At 49.8% G+C, this 17,589-nt stretch overlaps 2 protein-coding genes across 2 annotated transcripts; both read left to right on the forward strand.

Annotated features, from left to right (window-relative positions):
- Positions 1–12,223: 12,223 nt before the first annotated feature.
- On the forward strand, positions 12,224–14,121 carry LOC112876269. Its single transcript, XM_025940342.1, has one exon. It carries the CDS (start codon positions 12,579–12,581, stop codon positions 13,896–13,898), a length of 1,320 nt encoding a protein of 439 aa, XP_025796127.1. The 5' UTR covers positions 12,224–12,578; the 3' UTR covers positions 13,899–14,121.
- A 1,153-nt stretch (positions 14,122–15,274) lies between these two features.
- On the forward strand, positions 15,275–16,794 carry LOC112876733 (chromodomain-helicase-DNA-binding protein 1-like). The gene is made up of 2 exons (XM_025940902.1): positions 15,275–16,305; positions 16,497–16,794. The coding sequence occupies exons 1-2, from the start codon at positions 15,275–15,277 to the stop codon at positions 16,792–16,794; spliced, it is 1,329 nt and encodes a 442-aa protein (XP_025796687.1).
- Positions 16,795–17,589: the final 795 nt, after the last annotated feature.

The following is a 17,589-nucleotide window of genomic DNA, read 5'->3' on the forward strand; positions in this document are numbered from 1 at the left end:
TTTGATTTTTATCACTTTTATGATGTCAAGTTTCGGAAATGTAAATATGTGTAGTAATGTTGCTCAATCCGCAAAACCATTAGGAATTTGAAATTTGAACCGAAGGTGGAAAACCTAAGGTGTGGTGCTTCCAACTTTTTTATTTACGGGAACTTATTATGATTACTCGACATTACGTGAGGTTACCGGTGAAAACAGCTTGCGCCGAGCAATATATACAGCCTTTTTCATGCTCGACAATTTGTTGGCGTATACGGTTTGGCTCGAGTGGCCTGCACCCTTTTTCATGCAAAGTACAAATGCTACCTCAATGAAAGAAATGCAATGCTAGGCATTTGGCGAAAGCAGTTTTCTTTTGTGAAATGGGATCCGAGGTAGGAAATTTTACGCTCATTTGCACTTGTATTGCGCCAGCAAAAAAAGGTTGATGTGTATATTTAAGGTTTTCACGCGTTGGTTCCTGTAACACCGGTTTTGATGTTGAATGGTCGAAATCAAGAATTGGAATGGCCGATCCAAGCATTAGGATTCAAATGGTCGTAATTCGAGTATTGCCCTATTTCGCTGCCTTCGTGCGAAAGCAAGCCTGCACCGCATCTGCATGCCACAGCAGCAATTGCATTGCTCCTAGCTTCCTAGTTCCTACAGTGGCATGTCATTAAAACTGAAGCACCAGAAGAGTATGCTACGGCATCGAGTTCCCTTTCTTCCCGGCAAGGCCATCCCATCTTGAATTCTACTGTGCGTGCTACGCACTCGTACATGATCGGGGGCCCTCAGCGTCAGTTGCGTTGCATGCTTTGATCTCACGAGGCATCGCTCTCGCCGGATCCATCGGTAGTTACACACAGATGGGAGCCTTCACATGCTTAGTCGCAAAAGCACACTGCTACACGGCCACGCCGCGGCAAGATCTTTGTTAAAACTTGGGAGCTTCCATCAGTGGCACTAACCAACACTGAAGCAGGCCGCGGTGACACTTAAAATTGAGCCGCAAGCTAAGCAACCAGTGAGACTGTGAGACAGTGGGAGTGTCCCAGCGGCCGGGCTGCCTTGCAAGAAACAAATTAAAGTTGCCTTGTCCTCATCAGCTTGGACCGTAGTATCTTATCATGCCTCGATCGCCTCCATGCCTTGGTCCGTTTGCTCAAACGTAGATTGCGCACACGAAACGGCACTCGTGCGCCTCGGATGAATGCAAATCACAGTTGCGCCAGCAGCCCAGCAGTAATCGTCTCAAAACTAACACAAGCAGGCAACCGCAAGGAGGCAGAACCTAGGAAAGTCCAAGTGAGAGCGGGAGGACTGGATCAGCGATCGGCGCGGCGTCGGGCAGCGTGGATGGCTCACTGCTTCACCAGCGATGGCATGGTTGCTTTGCCACGGCTGGCACCTGACAAGCGCAACGATGAACGATTGCACGACTGCACGAGCGCACGCCGCGCTCTGTCTGTCCGGCGCTCAGGTAAAGTTTAGCAATTATAGCATACACAGACGCATCAGGGGCGGCATCAAACACAATGCACAGATGGTATGGTTTTGTTTTGTTTTTTGTCCTAGAAAGTTCAGTTTCCATCTGTTTTTGTTTCCTTAATGCAATCACTGGATTTTTAGTCTTTCAAGGAATTTTTGCTCAAACCTAGAACAAACTGTTGGTTACTTTTTATATAAGATATAAATGACGTTCAGGCTAAAATTAAATTTGGAAGCGTTTAATTTGACGGCGTCAGATGAAATGAAATATATGCAGTTTTACATATGTTGTTTAGAGGTGTTTGGATCCGGATTACTGAACTTTAGCCATGTCACCTAAAAATTGTCATTGAGAAGTATTAAATAAAGTCTAATTACAAAACTAATTGTAGAATCCTATACTAATTTGTGAGATGAATTTAATAAGATATATTAATCTATAATTAGCGGATGGTTATTGTAGTATCAACGTAGAAAAATTATAAACAGATTTTATTAAATACTTTTACAAAGCAAAATTTCTTTTAATATGATAGTGTTAAATTTATCCCTCGAATCAAGCGGATCGGTGGAGACATTTTCAAAAGGCAAAAAGGCACAGATTGAAAAGTTAGCGGAAAAGACTGAGGGATGGGACGCATGCATGGCAATGGTCCTCTCCTCTTCTCAGGAAGTCAGGATTGCACATTGAATACACGGCTTCCAGAGCATGCAAGAGCAACAGACCTGTACTTTGGTCTTTAGTAGTCCTGCTTTCCCACCTGTTTAAGGCTCCTTAATCTAAAATCAAAGGGCATGCGTCCTAGGTTTTCAAAAGAGGGTATTTATCACTCATGCGTGCGTATATTTGGCTTATTTAGTGGTACACAACATACATGTTTACTTTTATAGTCTTCTATAGATCAATAACGTCATAACGTACAGTTTAGAAAAATATATAGGCACAACTTTTGGATATTCAATCTTTTTATAATAGAAGATATTAGTAATATAGATGCAAACCATGCTTCTATGAAACATATGTGGGTGTGTAAGCAGGTGCAATATTTCAGTAAACAGAATAGTATTACTTTATCTACCATTATGCTAATTGCTAGGTGAACACAAGTAAAGGTGGAATAGTGTCCGGCTGATTTTTAGCTTAATTCCTTTATATTCTAGGTACTGTTTGGATGAGTTAAAATAGAAGTTGTGCTAACTGAAATACTCCCTTTATTTTTATTTATATATCGTATTAGATTTATTCTAAGTTAAATTGGACTAACTTTGAACAAATTTATAAAATAATAATAATATTTACAATACCAAATTTATTTTATTGAATCCATCATGAAGTATACGTTGATAATGCATATGTTAGACAGTGTTGTTATATTATTCTTAAAATTAAATAATTTTAATTTAGAACAAATCTAATACAACATGTAAATAAAAATAAATTGAGTATAAACTAATTATAATTAATAGACTAACCATTAATTAGCTGAAAGATGACCACATTTTAATCCTAGGATCAGCACAGGACCTTAGCAGCAACCTAGTTTTACTCGGATCGTTCATCTAATAGATACCTTGGCCTTACCAACGCATGATAAACAAGAGTTGATGAACGGAATGGATTCTAGACTCCAAATTGAAAAGGTAATGTCCTCATGGGTTTTTTCCTTCTTTCTACGCAAATAGAAAAGATGATGGCACTATCTTCTGATTTTATTGCTTCTTTTGATACATTAATTGTTTTTTACGATTTGTGGGTTCTTTTGGATTGGTTATAAGCAATAATACCTCCATACCAGAATACAGATATTTTTAGATTTTTTTCAAATCAAACCTTTCAAACTTTAAATATAGATAGTAAAAGACAGTATAAAGATTGACAACCTAAAAATGATGTTAGTTTATTTATACTGAAACCAACTATCATAACATGTAATATTTTCTATTTAAAAGTAATTATTTTTAAGATATTATTGATCAAGGATAAATATATTTAACTTTGACTAACTTTAAAAGTTGCTATATTTTGGGATGGAGCTAGCAAGTAACTAAGTATAAACCGAATTAAAAATCAGTATACCAAATTAAGGTTGCTGCGTGTTGGTCCTTGGTGTACCCGTAAGAAAGTTTTTGGTTCGACGCTGGTCGCTGGAGCCTCTGCTCCGTTCTGTTCAGTTCTCGGGGACGCGGGCACACGGCATGTCACTCGACCTCACATCATACATGGTCGCCAAGCCCACGCAATAATAACATCTTGACCAGATGTTTCTCACTGCCACATGGGTCCCACGTGCCTACTGGACCCATCTGTACGTGAGCGTACTAGCGCAGGGTCCGTCCGTGAGCCCGTCCGCGTCTGCTGGGCCCCTGATCACATGGCACTATGGCATGGCAGCGCCAACTACGTGGGCCCCGGGCCAGGCAGCGGTCCCGCCTGTGCAGCAGCACACACCTCCAGATTGACTGCAACACTAGTACTAGTACTGAGCCGGCTAGCCTCAATGCCAGACATTCAGCTCGGAACTGACTGCAGTCACTGACATGCCGGTCTCCGCGGTGGTGTGGCCCGCATGTCCGCGAGAGTGGGGTGGACCTCCTGTCTGTCTCTCTCCAGTGTGGGTGTTGCTGTCGCTACGATCCAAAACGGATTGACAAGCGGACCCCGCGGTCTCTGTCCGAGTTGTCAACTGCTGACGGCCATGCCATCCATACCACGCCAGTGGGATTTGGCCGGGGCGGACGACAGGGTTTGTTGGTTCCTCCTGTTGGGGAGCAGGGCGTGCTCTGCGCCTCTGCCTGCTCGACGACTCAAGGCTTCATGCCCCCATCCCCCTTTTTCTCTTTTCTTTTTGATAAATCATATATAGATATATGTAATAATATTATCAGGAAGAACAAAGCACATGTTTTAGGGAAAATCTCCCTAAATTACATCTGTATAGCTGCTCAGCTACACAAGGCAAGCAAGACATTTCGGCATGAAAGCAAAATGAACTCTGAAAGTGTTGGTCCTACGGCCAAAGCAGCTGCATGAGGAAAGCCGGCCAAAGCAGCTGCAAGACATGGCATGCAGACTCAAACAGATAGCCAAGGCAACAGTCCCCGGATTGTTCATTTTGTAGAGGGACCGATAAACAATGTTCAGAATGTGATCCGCCTATATGTTCAGCATATTATTATCCGTATTCCTCGCAAAAAAAAAAGAACAAAAAAACACATTCGAATTGTACTATTATAGCTTTACGCTTTTGGGCCCTGCCCGCAGTGTAGTTTATGCAGCCCTGAATGATGACGGGCTGCTCAACTGCTACACAACCCGCTATCGACCTGTTCGTGAACCTTTGAGATGCTTAAAATGGGAGGCCAGCACTCAAGGGTGCGAGTATTGAAAGCCTCCATGCAAATATGCAAGCTTTGTCTGGACAAGATGTCAACAAATAACAATAATAATAATAATCATTCTTCAGTAGTTGGTGTCCGCTTATTCATCTAAGCCAGATTAGGCCAGGACACTTCTTAGCCTAATTTAGGCAATCAAGATGTGACCCCCACAATGCGCTGTCGTCGCCAAAAGTGAGTGCGAACTGGAGGCTGATTAGATCATGAGAAGGTATGATTAAGCTCTCCTTGCATTGTTCCTCCTGTATGCTACCTGGCTAGTGATTGGTATATATTAGATGCCAGGGTGTCTCTGGGCCCTACTGTGTGGCTATCAGGTGGCACCAGGTTTGCTTGCTGCCCGGTGTATATTGCCCATCATACACAAGCCTTCTGCTCTTTGTAGGTTACTTTTACCATTACAGAAGTGCAAACTATTAGGAAACAATCATAGAAACAGGATCCAGTTATGATTGTTGAATATGCTCCAGACATGAAGGCGTGCTCCTGGTGTTTATGATTGTGATATCCCCATCTGAAAAGTTCTGAGCATGATGGCATAGTATAGCACAACTGTCTCGCCATTTCGTCCAGAGGGTAGCCGAGCGTGCATGATAACTGCATGGAGACAGGAAGATTAGGCTGGATGCAATCAGAAAAGAGAGGCCGCACGGACAGCTGCTCTGATCTTTGATTCTTTTCCCTGGTGCAGATGCAAGGGCGCACTTCCTGCTCTGCAGATAGAGTATTGACGAGGGGAGGTGTGGAATTGAGTAATCGGATTATTGGTAGAATGCATTCAGGCCGGCGCCAAATTCTGCGACTTGCGGTGCGGCGGCCGAGTACTGAACTGAAGCTCTGAAAGAGTGGCCGCAGAGCAGGGAGACCGAGCGTAGCAGTAGTAGCAGTAGTGCAGTACTGAACTGAACTGAACTGCATACCCAAGCAAGCACAAGCATGACGCATCCAGGGAAAATGGCGTGATCTGTTGATCTGGTTGATGACGGGAGCACGCGGCCTGCAGAGGGGGAAGGGCAGCAGATGTCCATCCATGCTTGCATGTCGATCATGCCCGTCGAGGCGATTGGGCCGCACATTCCGGCGACATGGGCAGGCCCGGCCCAAGTGAATTGCAGCCCGTACCTATGCAATAGGCCACTTCCCCTTGGCACACGGGATTCGTTTTTCCACTTGTCACCTCTCACCTTCAATAGTTGGAGTCAATACTAGCTCTAGTGCCTATTCTCATGTGGCATCCTCTGATATTTTAGCGTTGTAAAAAATTCTTTTACATAAATTCTATCTTTGGGTTTGGCTCCGAGACTTAAACAAACAATTTGACCCTGCCCAGATTTGAGTTTGGGAAATCAGAGACATGAACCAAAACAAGCCATATAACGCGTCACTAGAACCTACCACAATCATATGCAGGCTGCAGAAGAATCCAATTTAAAGAAGTTAGAAAAGTTTCATGCCTCGGAACAAAGAGGCGAGATCTATCTCCTGCAAGCAAGCCCAGCACGTGTCACGGAGGCTGCACCTGCAGAGCAGGGTAGCCTTCTTCGTCCGCAGGTCGAGGCGGACGAGACCCACCCACGCCATCCAAAAGAGCACGATGCCGCTCCTCCTCCGGAAGCTCTCGAACCGGATCGCGCTGTACGCTTCGAGTTCGAGACCGGCCGTGACCAGCTGCTCGTCGATCGCTGCCTTGCTTATCGAAACCTGCTGGCTCCACTGTCGATGCTGCGACAGCGTCCACATCGATATCCGCAGGTCTTCCGCGAGGACCACGCTCAGCTTCGTCCCTTCCATGGTGGCGCCCAGGATGAGCTGCTCCCCAACCGGTCTCGACATGCTGCAGAAGCAACTCAGCCGCAGCTTGATCGATTCAGCCTTCGCCGCGTCGGCATCCATGTCGAGGATGGCGACCTCGTCGCGGTCCAACTCGGACGTCCGTTTCAAGCGGCAGAGCCGGTAGATTGTTCTCCCAATGACAACGGGGAGCGGTGGCGCTTTCCTTGCTGCTCTGCCAGCCGTGGCACAGGTATCCGGAGACTTGGCGGACGGCGCCCCATTTGCCGTCCTGCGCCGAGAAAGTCTGGGTCCGCAGGTCCCGGCTCAAGACGAGCAGCTCGAAGGAGCGGCCGCCGGCGGCGGCGGTAAGCAAGGCCGGCCGGTATGCTGTTCCGGAAGCAGGACGCGGCATCCTCGGGAGCGTGGTTCCGCCACAGGACGAGGAGCCCGTCGCGCGAGGACGCGGGCTCGAACGACTTCAGCAGGCTGCTGTCGAACCGGAGGTGCGGCGATACCAGCGCGACGGTGCGATCCTTGCCGCTGCCGTGCTTGCGGACCCGGTACGAGACTGCCACGAGGGGGTCGGCGAGAATGGCGCGGCGGAGGGGCTTGGATGTGGCGGCGCAGCGGACCACGGTCGTGACGCCGTCCGAGCGCGCGACGATCTCGAGCTGGAGATCTACCGGAAGGGGCGGCGGCTGTACCGTCGGCCCGTAGCAGCGTGGGCTAGACGCACGTATGCGTTGGATTGGATCGGCAGGGTTGCTCGGGCGCGCCGTGAGATCGTGTTTGTTCTCGTTTCGTCGACATGGCCGGATCGTTTTCTTTTCGGAGATAAGTTGAATCGAATCGGTTTGCTGCGTATCTTGCTGTTTGCTTTTTTAACCTAGATTTCTTATCCACGCAGGGAACGAACTGGGGCAGCCGTAATCGATGGTGAGTTTGCGGGAAGAACACTTTCTGCGCTGCGCATAGGGGCACATGCACACAGGCGCATGAGGCGGCACGTGGAAAGTGGACGCAAATAATAATGGATTGCCATTTTTCTTCAAGTGAACTGACGTGGCACTCTAGGTAGTGCGCATCGTAAAAGGATCAAACAGCGGCGGCAGAAGCAACTATGACCCAGTAGTATGCGCAACGAATCGGCGTCCATTTCATCTTCTTTCCGAATTAATTAGTTTTTCAGCGGACATCTTCATCTCTGGAATGGAGGATTCATGTTTGAATGAGTGAAGGTGGACTAATGCAATCCATTGTTTCAGGTTTGGAAAGGCCAGCGCAGGCATATACTTGTTGCGAATGTGATGTGTCGAACGCGTTCGACATGGTAATCAGCCCACCAAGTTTCCTACGTTTCTCATGTCTGCAAACCAGTTCAAAAGCTGGCACTACGAGCCTCAGTTTGGCATCTGTATATTCATGGATAGAACTGGGAGCCAAGTAGGATTTAGCTGCATGTGTACAGCTAGTTGTCTTACTTCGACCCGTGTTATGAGTTGGGTGAAGCGTACTGCTACCTTATCTTTCCCATATCGGATATTGCTAATCTTTGTTCTTGCTTATTTGCAGCTTGTGAATCGATTGTCACAGGAAAACCTCATGGCTCATTTGTCAACGTTTCTTCCTGCACTTCTGGATGCTTTTGAAAACCACAGCCCATATGTCCGCAAGGTTGTTAATCCACTCCCACTTTGTTCTACAGATTTTTCTTTTTGTTCTACAGATGTCGTCTTTAATAAGGCAATATCTTTTTGAGCACCTGTTCTTATTGTACTTCATCTCCTCGAATTTACCTGTAGCAAAAGGTCGTAGGAACAATTAAGGGGTCATTATTTAGGCCATAAAGGAGCATAATATCTAGAGGTTGGACTAACCATCAGGTTGAGCTTATAATAAATTTGTGGTTAGAACTATGCTGGCGAAACATCACATAAGAATTATGGTTAGAACCTTGTGCAACTCCCAGTAGCCTTGCTAGCACACACTATTCAATGTGTTCATAGAACCAGAAATTTCAGTGCCATTTCTTCAAAGATCAACTATTAAAATATATGTTTGAGCGTCCGATTTTTCTTCCCTGTCCGGACTTCTGTATCTTAGCATTCCCGTATAAAATAAAAAGAAAGAAGAGCTGATGCCTACCATTCCATCCAACCGCTTACCCTGTGCAGCATTTGCATTGGCACGGCTGCCCTGCAGGCTGTGATGGTGTGCATACCTGAAGCTGGCCTGGGGCCGTCGCTGCTGCCGTATCAGGAGGGCCTGGACAGCGCGCAGCTGCAGCTCGTAACCACCTACGCCAGCCGGCTGTCCCAGGCAAGATACATTGCAGAGGGCGGCTGATGCAGGCCCGTCGTGGAGGATGTCTCGCGGCACGGGCAGGCCGGCAAGGGTACCACCACTCCACTCGCCCTCTCATAAACGCCCGTGGCCGCACCGGAAGAAGAAGGGGAAGAACAGCAAGCGAGGGCTTCTCTTTCTCCTGTCTCCTCTGCGCTCCCAATTTATGAGGATAGATTTCGGCAATAATTTCCCTGCATCCGGATGGAAATGTGCAGCGTTGTACGAGTCCTGTGGGGTGTAAGGGTTGCGTCTAGTTTTTTCCTTCCCCGTGGCTGTCTGGGATGTGCTGTGTGTGAGTGAATTTGTGAAACGAAAAATACATAGTGCTTGATGTCTTTTGTCTTATCTTGTTGTGCCATTCTGTCTCTACGCTCTCAGTTCTTCACTCATCTGCTTATTCTCTCTCATCCAATTACTCTTATGTTCCTTTATCATCTCCGACAAACAGCCAACATCCATTGTAAATGGTTTTCCCCTAGGAAATAACTTCTAATCAAATTGATCACTAGCCTTTTTATCTAGAAAATAGCTTCTATCTAGCATTTTCTGTCGTTGAAAGTGCAGATCCCAAGTCGGAATACATGTGATCAATGAGAAAATGTATGATCAATCTGAATACATGTTCCAATTCCAAATTGTGGGGAAAAAAATGAATAAGACATGACATGCATTTTTTGGAAATCGGAATTCGGAAACACAAATGATATTGGAACATGAATAATCTGACAAGAATCGATAACAAATAAGAAACAAAAATCAACCCAAGTTGATAAAAAATGATCTGACAAGAAATCAACGTTCGGCAGCAGCAATGCCCACTCAAACAGTAGCATGAACCTTGACTTCTCCTCGTAGGCGATGCAGGACTGCAGGAGGCTCCGCTGCCCATCCGTGCACGCGCTCTAGTACACGGAACTCCTCCATGGCTGAACCAGCGCGGAGCTCGCCCCACTCCACTACGCCGGGACTAGTACACTGACTCTACTGCTCCCTGGACTAGAGTGGCTGGGGTGGCGATGTTGGATGGAGCCGCTGCCTCACCGTGAGAAACATATGGCTGCCTGGGACTAGGAGCAGCAGCAGGAGGTAGGAGAAGAGGGATAGCATGGGATGGAAGGGGAATATGCCAAACAAATTATGAACCTGTGAGAGAATAGACCCATCAAATGGCAGAATATACTTTTATCTCATCTCACGCCGTTAAGTCTCCGTTAGCATCTCAAATGAATCTCCATCATCCAGCATCCATCCAACGGGCAATAATCTAGATGGGCACGTACCGTTATCCAGATTTTGTGAAACGAAATCTGGACGGATTCCAAGCCAGCCAAACTGGTTGTCCAGAGGGCTCCTGTGCCCGTACTGCCCTGCGGCTGCATGTGCACCAAATCTGGATGGTGGCCTTGCAGCTGCATGGGCACCATGTCTCCTCGCTGCTTGATCGATCGATCGATCAATCGGTCTGGGCTGGCTCTGTTCTGACCACCCTGCACGTCCTTATGTAATCTGAATATCTGATCGCCGGCCGTCAGCTGGCAGTCCACTCTCATCACAGGCAGCACAAATGGACCGTCATCTTTCATCTCATCTAAGTAGCAGCTGCGTTCTGAATGGATCTTCAGGCTTTTTCTGTCTTTGTTTACAGAGGAAGGAAGAGCTTTCAGGTAAGAGCAAGAACAATAGTTTAGCCTGCTGCCGACTACAAGAGTTTGCTATGTCATCTAAAGTTAATATTATAGTCAACAAATATAATAGATTGGCTATTATGTTGGCTAAAAGAGTGTTGCGTAATTAATATTAGACCCACTTGCATACTCTCATTCTCTCACCTCAGTCTGAGAATTTGTGCTATAGCCAGTTATGAGCTGGCTACTATCCTACAGCCAGCTCCTTCTCTCTTCTCTCCTCTACCTCAGCGTAAATATAATAAAATAAGGCTTATAGCCAGCTGACTAGGTCTTATTGTACCTGCTCTAATGTTGCGCTATGCATGTAAGTATGCAGGCTTCTTCTTGGATTTCGAGCGCGCTAGCTGGTGAAGGAGGGAGCCGGCTACTCGGACCTGACAACGCGCGCACCCTGCAAGCGACCAAGGACCGTAGGTACGGTTTTCCAGTGGTTAGTATATGATCGCTTTGGCATTGGATACGGGTAGACAAGACGGCTGTGTACCTCAAGCTGGCAGCTTGGCCACGGCTCACGATCTCACCCGCCATTGCTTCCTGCTAATTGTTTGCACAAGTGTTCAAACGGCGCCGATGCTCTCTGAATGAGCGTTCCTTGCCTTTTTATACACCCAAGCAAGAAGAATTGCTTCACATTTGATATCAGTTCGCACCGAGGTTTTTTTAACTCCTACACAGCTTTTCACTCATTGCGCGGGCACATGCCCTTATTGCGTTTCCCACCAGCAGGGTGGGGGCTCTGCCGAGCGCTGCTGGGTGCCAGAAAGGCGCACAATGTTGCAAACTAAAGTTACCGATGTTTCAAAGTAAAGCAAACTTCAACCGGCTGAAGCCTACGAGGTTACTGTTTCTAGGACGGCTTTAGCAACCGTGTTACTTTCCAGCTGCGCGCCAATCCCAAGGCAATGATCTAATCGTGCGGTGCGATCATGGCATGGGCGTCGGCCCCTATGCGCAAAAAATCCATGCTGGAGTTTGTGACAGTAACATATTCGAGGTGAATGCGAGGTGGAGGGAGCGCAGATGGCGGCGCTGTGGATTCAGAGAAGAACAGTACTACGTAGAAAGAGGATGAAATAATACAACCGTTCGATCATTGATCTAGGATCCACGTCCATGCATCAAAGATTTATAGCTGATTTTTTGAAAGTTTTTTTTTGTGTGTGTGTTCTTACTCATATTTTGAAGTGTGGTTTTAACATCGTTTTGTTAAAATCACAAAATAAAAACAAGAATGAAGTCACAATTACACTTAAAAGTAAGAGTAAGAAGACAAATGCCCCTTTTAAAACCTTCCCTCTAGTGTTCTTTTGGAATTTAAAAAACTTTCATCTAGTGAAATGTGAAGTTTCCGCAAAAAACTTCAAATGTGCCATGAGCAGCTCAAGACCTGTGCAAGTACAGAGAGGAGAGGTGGCCGGGAAGATGTAGGCCCAACACACCAGCCCATCCGCCGCCTACAGGCCCAAAGCTCCCAACAAATGGATGGAACGAACGCGCGCCGCGATAGATCCGATGGATTCTCCCTCCTCGCACCATGGCAGCCGTCGCTCCCTCCGCCCGGCCGGCCGCCGGCGCATGCCGCGGCACCACCGTCAAGACCGAACCACCAGTCCACGACAAAGGCAAGGAAGCTAACCCCTCTCCAGACTGCGGCATTGACCGGACCCCTCCGGCGCGCGTCAACGCGGGCCCCGCGCGCACCCGCCTGCACGCGCGATGGAATACCTTCGCCGCAACGAGACCAGGAAACGCCCGTGAAACTTCCGGGATCCCCACGCCCACGTCCGCGTCCACTACCCGTGGACTGACGAAGCGACGAGCAGCGAGCGATACACCGGGCCACTTCCAAGCCGACGGTTGCAGCGTTAATTCCAGGCGGCCAGCGATCCGTCGCCACCGGTCATGTCCGGCCCCGACGCGGACGCGGCGGCGCCGAGCGACGGCGGCGAGCAGCTGCGGGCGTGCCGGGAGGCGACGCGGCGGCGGCTGCGGGAGCGCGTGGGCGCGATCGTGCGCGCCGTCCGGGCGCCGCTGGCCGACGTGCTCCGGGACCACGCGCTCGTGCACCTCCCGCCGGCCGCCGCCGCGCGCCTCCGCCTCGTGCACCCGTCCTGGGCGCGGGCGCTCGCGTCCCCGCTCTTCGCCGTCGCGCACGCCGCAGCGCCGCGCCGGGCCTCGGGGCTCTTCGTCGCCGCGCCCGACCCGGGGCTCCTGTTCCTCCCCCTGGACGCCGCCGACACGGTGCCGTCCCCGCCACTCGCGTTCCTCCCGGCCTGGTCGGCCCCCGCCGTGCTGTCCTCGTCGCACGGGGTCGCGTGCTGCTTCTCCTCCGCCGACGACGCCTACTTCGTGTGCAACCCGGCGACGGGGTCCTGGGAGGGCGTCCCGTGCCCGCCGTGCCGGATCACCTGGCCGCGCCCCGCGATCGTCGTCCTCTTCGACGCCAGTGTCTACAACTTCGGCGGCGACTTCACGCTCGTCTGCGCCTTCGAGTCCGCGCCAGGGTCCGGCATCTACTGCTTCGCGCTGTTCACGTCCGTGACCGGCGCGTGGTGGGTCGCCGACGCGGTCGCGCCCGCCGAGGGGCTTATCCCCGCGTCGGGGGTGGCGGCCGGCGGGGTGGCGTGGTGGCGGACGAGCATCGGCACCGCGGTCGGGTACAACCCCGTCACCGGGCGCGTCGAGCTGGCGGTGTGCCCCGGAGACAGCGCCCACTGGGAGATCGGCTCCGCCGCGGGCAAGCTCCACTGCGCCGTACTCGCCGACGGCGACGTCGTGGCGTTCCGGCTGGACGGGAACGGTGGCTGGGAGGTGGCCGCGACGGTCCCCGTCGCGGAGATACTGCAGCAGCGACCCTGGCAACCGGAGCCCTCTTACGAGCTGACCGACTCCTCCTCGTCCGATGACGACGACGTGGAGAATCGGGCAGAGCAGGATCGCGCGGGGGCTATCCCCGCCGCGGCGAGCAGGTTTCGGATGCCGCGCGACGACGTGCGGCTGCTGCCGTTCCAGGGCGCGGAGGTGGAGGTGGTGCTGCTGGCCGGCAGGCGCGTGGTGGCGTTCGACATGGTGACGCGGCGGCGGCGCGAGGCCCTCCTGCCGGAACAGCCGGCCGGCACGGACTGGGGCGCGGCGGCGTACGCCGCGCACACCAACACGCTCGCCCTGGTCGCGCGCGTGGTGCTCATGGAGCCGCCGGACGATCAGGAGGTCGCATCGTAGCTTGTTGATCGAATTTCCAGTAGCTCATGTGCGTTTGCTTTGCTGATGCTAAGATCTAGAGAATAATCAAGCTTGTTCTTGGGCATGATTTCGTTGGAGAAATCAACTGTCGTCTGAGACTCTGAGGTGCTAGTTGTACATAGTGAACCGGAACCTGCTTCTTGTGCTACATATATATGTGTGACATTTTTGTGCAAATTCTTCGCAAGAAAGTTAAACTACACACTTGATTTTTGTGATTACTAAAACTTCGTCGTCTCCATAGGCTGTGGACGTTCGTCGTTCCCCATGTTCAAAGAGACAAGATCCATGTGACGACTTTCTTGGTCTAACATCGATATGGTTGATGAGAGCTCACAAAAAGGTCCATTGTGCCGTGAAAGACCGGTTCCAATTTCCGAGTCACGCTGCCGTGTACTTGCGCCGATCTGTAACACACTCTGCTGTGAGATGAAAGTGGGAGTGGAATAAAGCGAGCTGTGATGGTAACCATCCATGCTGCTAATAAAGTAGTAAAACCGGTAGTAGTTTGTTGCTAACACGGAACGACGACTCATTGGCAGCATTCGAATCAGTGTTCGCAATATAGTCGGCAGCTAGATATTAGGCCTGTTTGGATCCAATGGAAAGAGAAAGAGAAAGTGCAAAATTTTTACTTTTTTGCACTTTTTTTTGCACTTTTGGATCCAAACACTTAAAGTGCAAAAGGGCAAATGCTACCGTAATTTTGCTAATTATGGATTAATTAGGTTTAATAGATTCGTCTCGTCATTTAGTCCTCATCTATGTAATTAGTTTTTTAATTAAACTATATTTAATACTTCTAATTAGCGTCCAAACATCTGATGTGACAGGAGCAAAAATTTTACTATTTGCCCTTTTGCCATTTGCCCTTGGATCCAAACAGGCCCTTATTGCTGCTAGCCGATGCGGTCCTATCGCAAATAGACTGGCTGATAAGCTTGATTTTTGTACGAAGTTGCGTAAATTTGAAAATACCCGGTTTATATACTAGTTGATTATTGAAAAGAAGTCCTGTGGGTGTTATTTGGAATTCTGGTTAAAATAGAAAAATCCGAGCGCAAGTGGAAATTCTCCTCTCATTTCTTCGATTCCGATCGATTTGCATTCGGTCTCCCCCACACGTCTCGTGGGCTTACCTTCCCGATCACTGCTCGGATGTGTCAGCCGCGCCGGCGGCGACAGGAACTGCTGGCTGGGTCCGACTCAAATCCACGGCGGGGCGCCCACCAAATATATATGCACGTACGGCGATGCGCACCCTTTTGAATCAAACAAGTTCTACGCAAATTCACGCAACTATTTGCTTCGCCGATCAAGTTGGTGTTTCGATCGTGAGTTGTCCAAGGCCGGCCATGGATTGGGTTCTTCTGCGCGACGGCGACGGGAGCGGAAGCGACAGCGACGATTGCGGCTGCCGTGTGCGGGTCCCCGGCGGCAGCGACAGCGCCTCCGAGGACGGCAGCGACAGCGGGTTCGCGATCGTGCGCGTCCGCAGATCAGACCGGCCCGCTGGCGCCGCCGTCTCCCCGGTCGGCGGCGTAGTCAGCGACGCGCCGGCGATGGTGGCCGTGCCACGACCGACGCCGCCAGGGTTCTGCTTCAAGGTGGTATCCTACGGCGAGCCGTTCTCGGCTTCTTCTTCTTCTTCTTCTTCCACGGACGGCGGCTCTGACTTTCTCGACGAGACCACGATCCGGGAAGCCCTCTTCGGCGCCGCCGCCTGCAGCCGAGGCGCCGGTATCGACGACGGGGGCACGGTGACACACGAAGAGGATCGCGAGTCCGAGGTTGGCGAGCACGATGGCACGGGGAGCTCCGTCGAGGCGCCTCGTACGTCTTCGGCATCGAGGACCAGTGTCTCGCCGTGCAAGGCGCTGCCGGAGGTGGCCAGTGGCGTGGAGGAGGAAGACGCCGAGAGCTCTGGCGAGGAGGAGGACATGGAGAACTCTGGTGAGGAGGAGGAGAACGACGACGCGAGCTCTGGCGAGGAGGACTCTGAAATCTCAGAGGAGGAGGAGGAGGAGGAGCAAGACGTCGATGGCGAGAGCTCCCGTGAAGACTGCTTCGAGATCCCGGCGACCAGATACACAGCAATCGACGCCGACGACAAAGGGGAACAGCCAGGATTCCCTGGCCGCTCGTACGACGACATTGACGATTCCGATGATGACATGGTACCCTCTTCCAGGACGTGCACCGCCCACAATGCTGAGCAAGCCACAGGCATCGAGGTTCCTGCTCCACTGCTTTTCTGGATTGATGAGGATCATCAACATGATGACATCGATACCGACTCTGACATGGAAGAAGAGGGGAGCTCGGAGCCCGTTTGTCGCGAGTACGACGGCATTGATGATAGTTGCGGCACCGAAAGCGAGGGAGTGTGACGACGACGGCGACGTTGAAGGTTCGGAGGTGGAAGAGAGTGGCACCGAGGAAGAAGATTGTGTGCAAGAGAGCGACGATGAGGTTGCTACTGATGCTGATGTGGAGTATGGCCATAACGCTGAAAACCAGCGGCCGGAGTTTGTTGGTCGCAGCTACGATGACATTGATAGTGGTTCCGACATGAAGGTTCACGGCCCAGTTCACGGCGCGGTGGAGGGAGCAGATGCTGGAGCAGCTGATGCGGCAGGCGGCGGCGTCGGACGAGGCGCTCGAGTCGGCGCTGCAGGGCGGGGGCGGGCGCGCCGCCACGCAGCGGGTCACGCGGCGCGTCGAGGCCGAATCTGACGCTCCGCCGCCGGCGGCGCACGTCCAGGAGGAGCATGCCGGCCAACGCAGCGCGGGCTCGCCGACGGCCGACCTCACCTCGTGCGCCATGGTTTACCTGCTGGTCTATCTTGCGACTGGCGGTTTTGATTTTTTCTGAGACTGCGACGATCTGTTTCAGTAGTCTCCGGAGTCGGTAGCCGTCCAAATAACTGATGTTCGTCAGCAGGATTAGTAGTGTTGCCTTATCAATTAAGTTGTAACTCGTTCGATTCAGTTATTGCCTTATGGGCTAGTATGTTATTATAATTGGTTTACTCGTATATTTCTGATTTATTAGTATGTGCGTGTCTCTCTCTCTATATACATGTGTATACGATGTATCTGATCCAACGAAAGTTAGATGATATTAGACCATCTGTGATCATACATGGAGTATATTAGACCATCGTATATTTTTTGTACATATCTTTTAAAGTATGTTACAATTAGTATATGAACCTATTCAAAGTGATAAATAAGTATGTGGACATATACATAGTGGTATACTGATACCGAGAGTAGCTACAAACAGGTGTGTGTGTGTGTATATATATATATATATATGACGAGTTTTATCTACACTTGCGTGTAGCTACTCTCACCATCAGTATACCACTGTACGTATATGTCCGCATACTCATTTATCACTTTAAGTATGTTCATATACTAATTCTAAGATACTTCAAAAAGATATAAAATAATTCAAAAGCACCCCTACTTTTTAAATATATTATAATTATACCTTATTACTAGTATATAAAAATTAGTATGTCCATACATATCCAACGTATATATCATCGTAGATGTTCTAGTATGATCACATACTTCACATACATGCTCTTTGTTGGATCAGATACATCCTACGTTATGAAATACACACGTAGTTATCTACGTTATGAGATACACATGTCGC

Source organism: Panicum hallii, chromosome 9, assembly GCF_002211085.1.
Source record: "Panicum hallii strain FIL2 chromosome 9, PHallii_v3.1, whole genome shotgun sequence".
Classification (NCBI taxonomy): domain Eukaryota; kingdom Viridiplantae; phylum Streptophyta; class Magnoliopsida; order Poales; family Poaceae; genus Panicum; species Panicum hallii.

Coding starts and splice junctions, on each gene's coding strand:
- LOC112876269 (XM_025940342.1), top strand. CDS start 12,579: ATGTCCGGCCCCGACGCGGACGCGGCGGCGCCGAGCGACGGCGGCGAG.
- LOC112876733 (XM_025940902.1), top strand. CDS start 15,275: ATGGATTGGGTTCTTCTGCGCGACGGCGACGGGAGCGGAAGCGACAGC. Junction 16,306..16,496: donor GGCACCGAAAGCGAGGGAGT/GTGACGACGACG, acceptor TCCGACATGAAG/GTTCACGGCCCAGTTCACGG.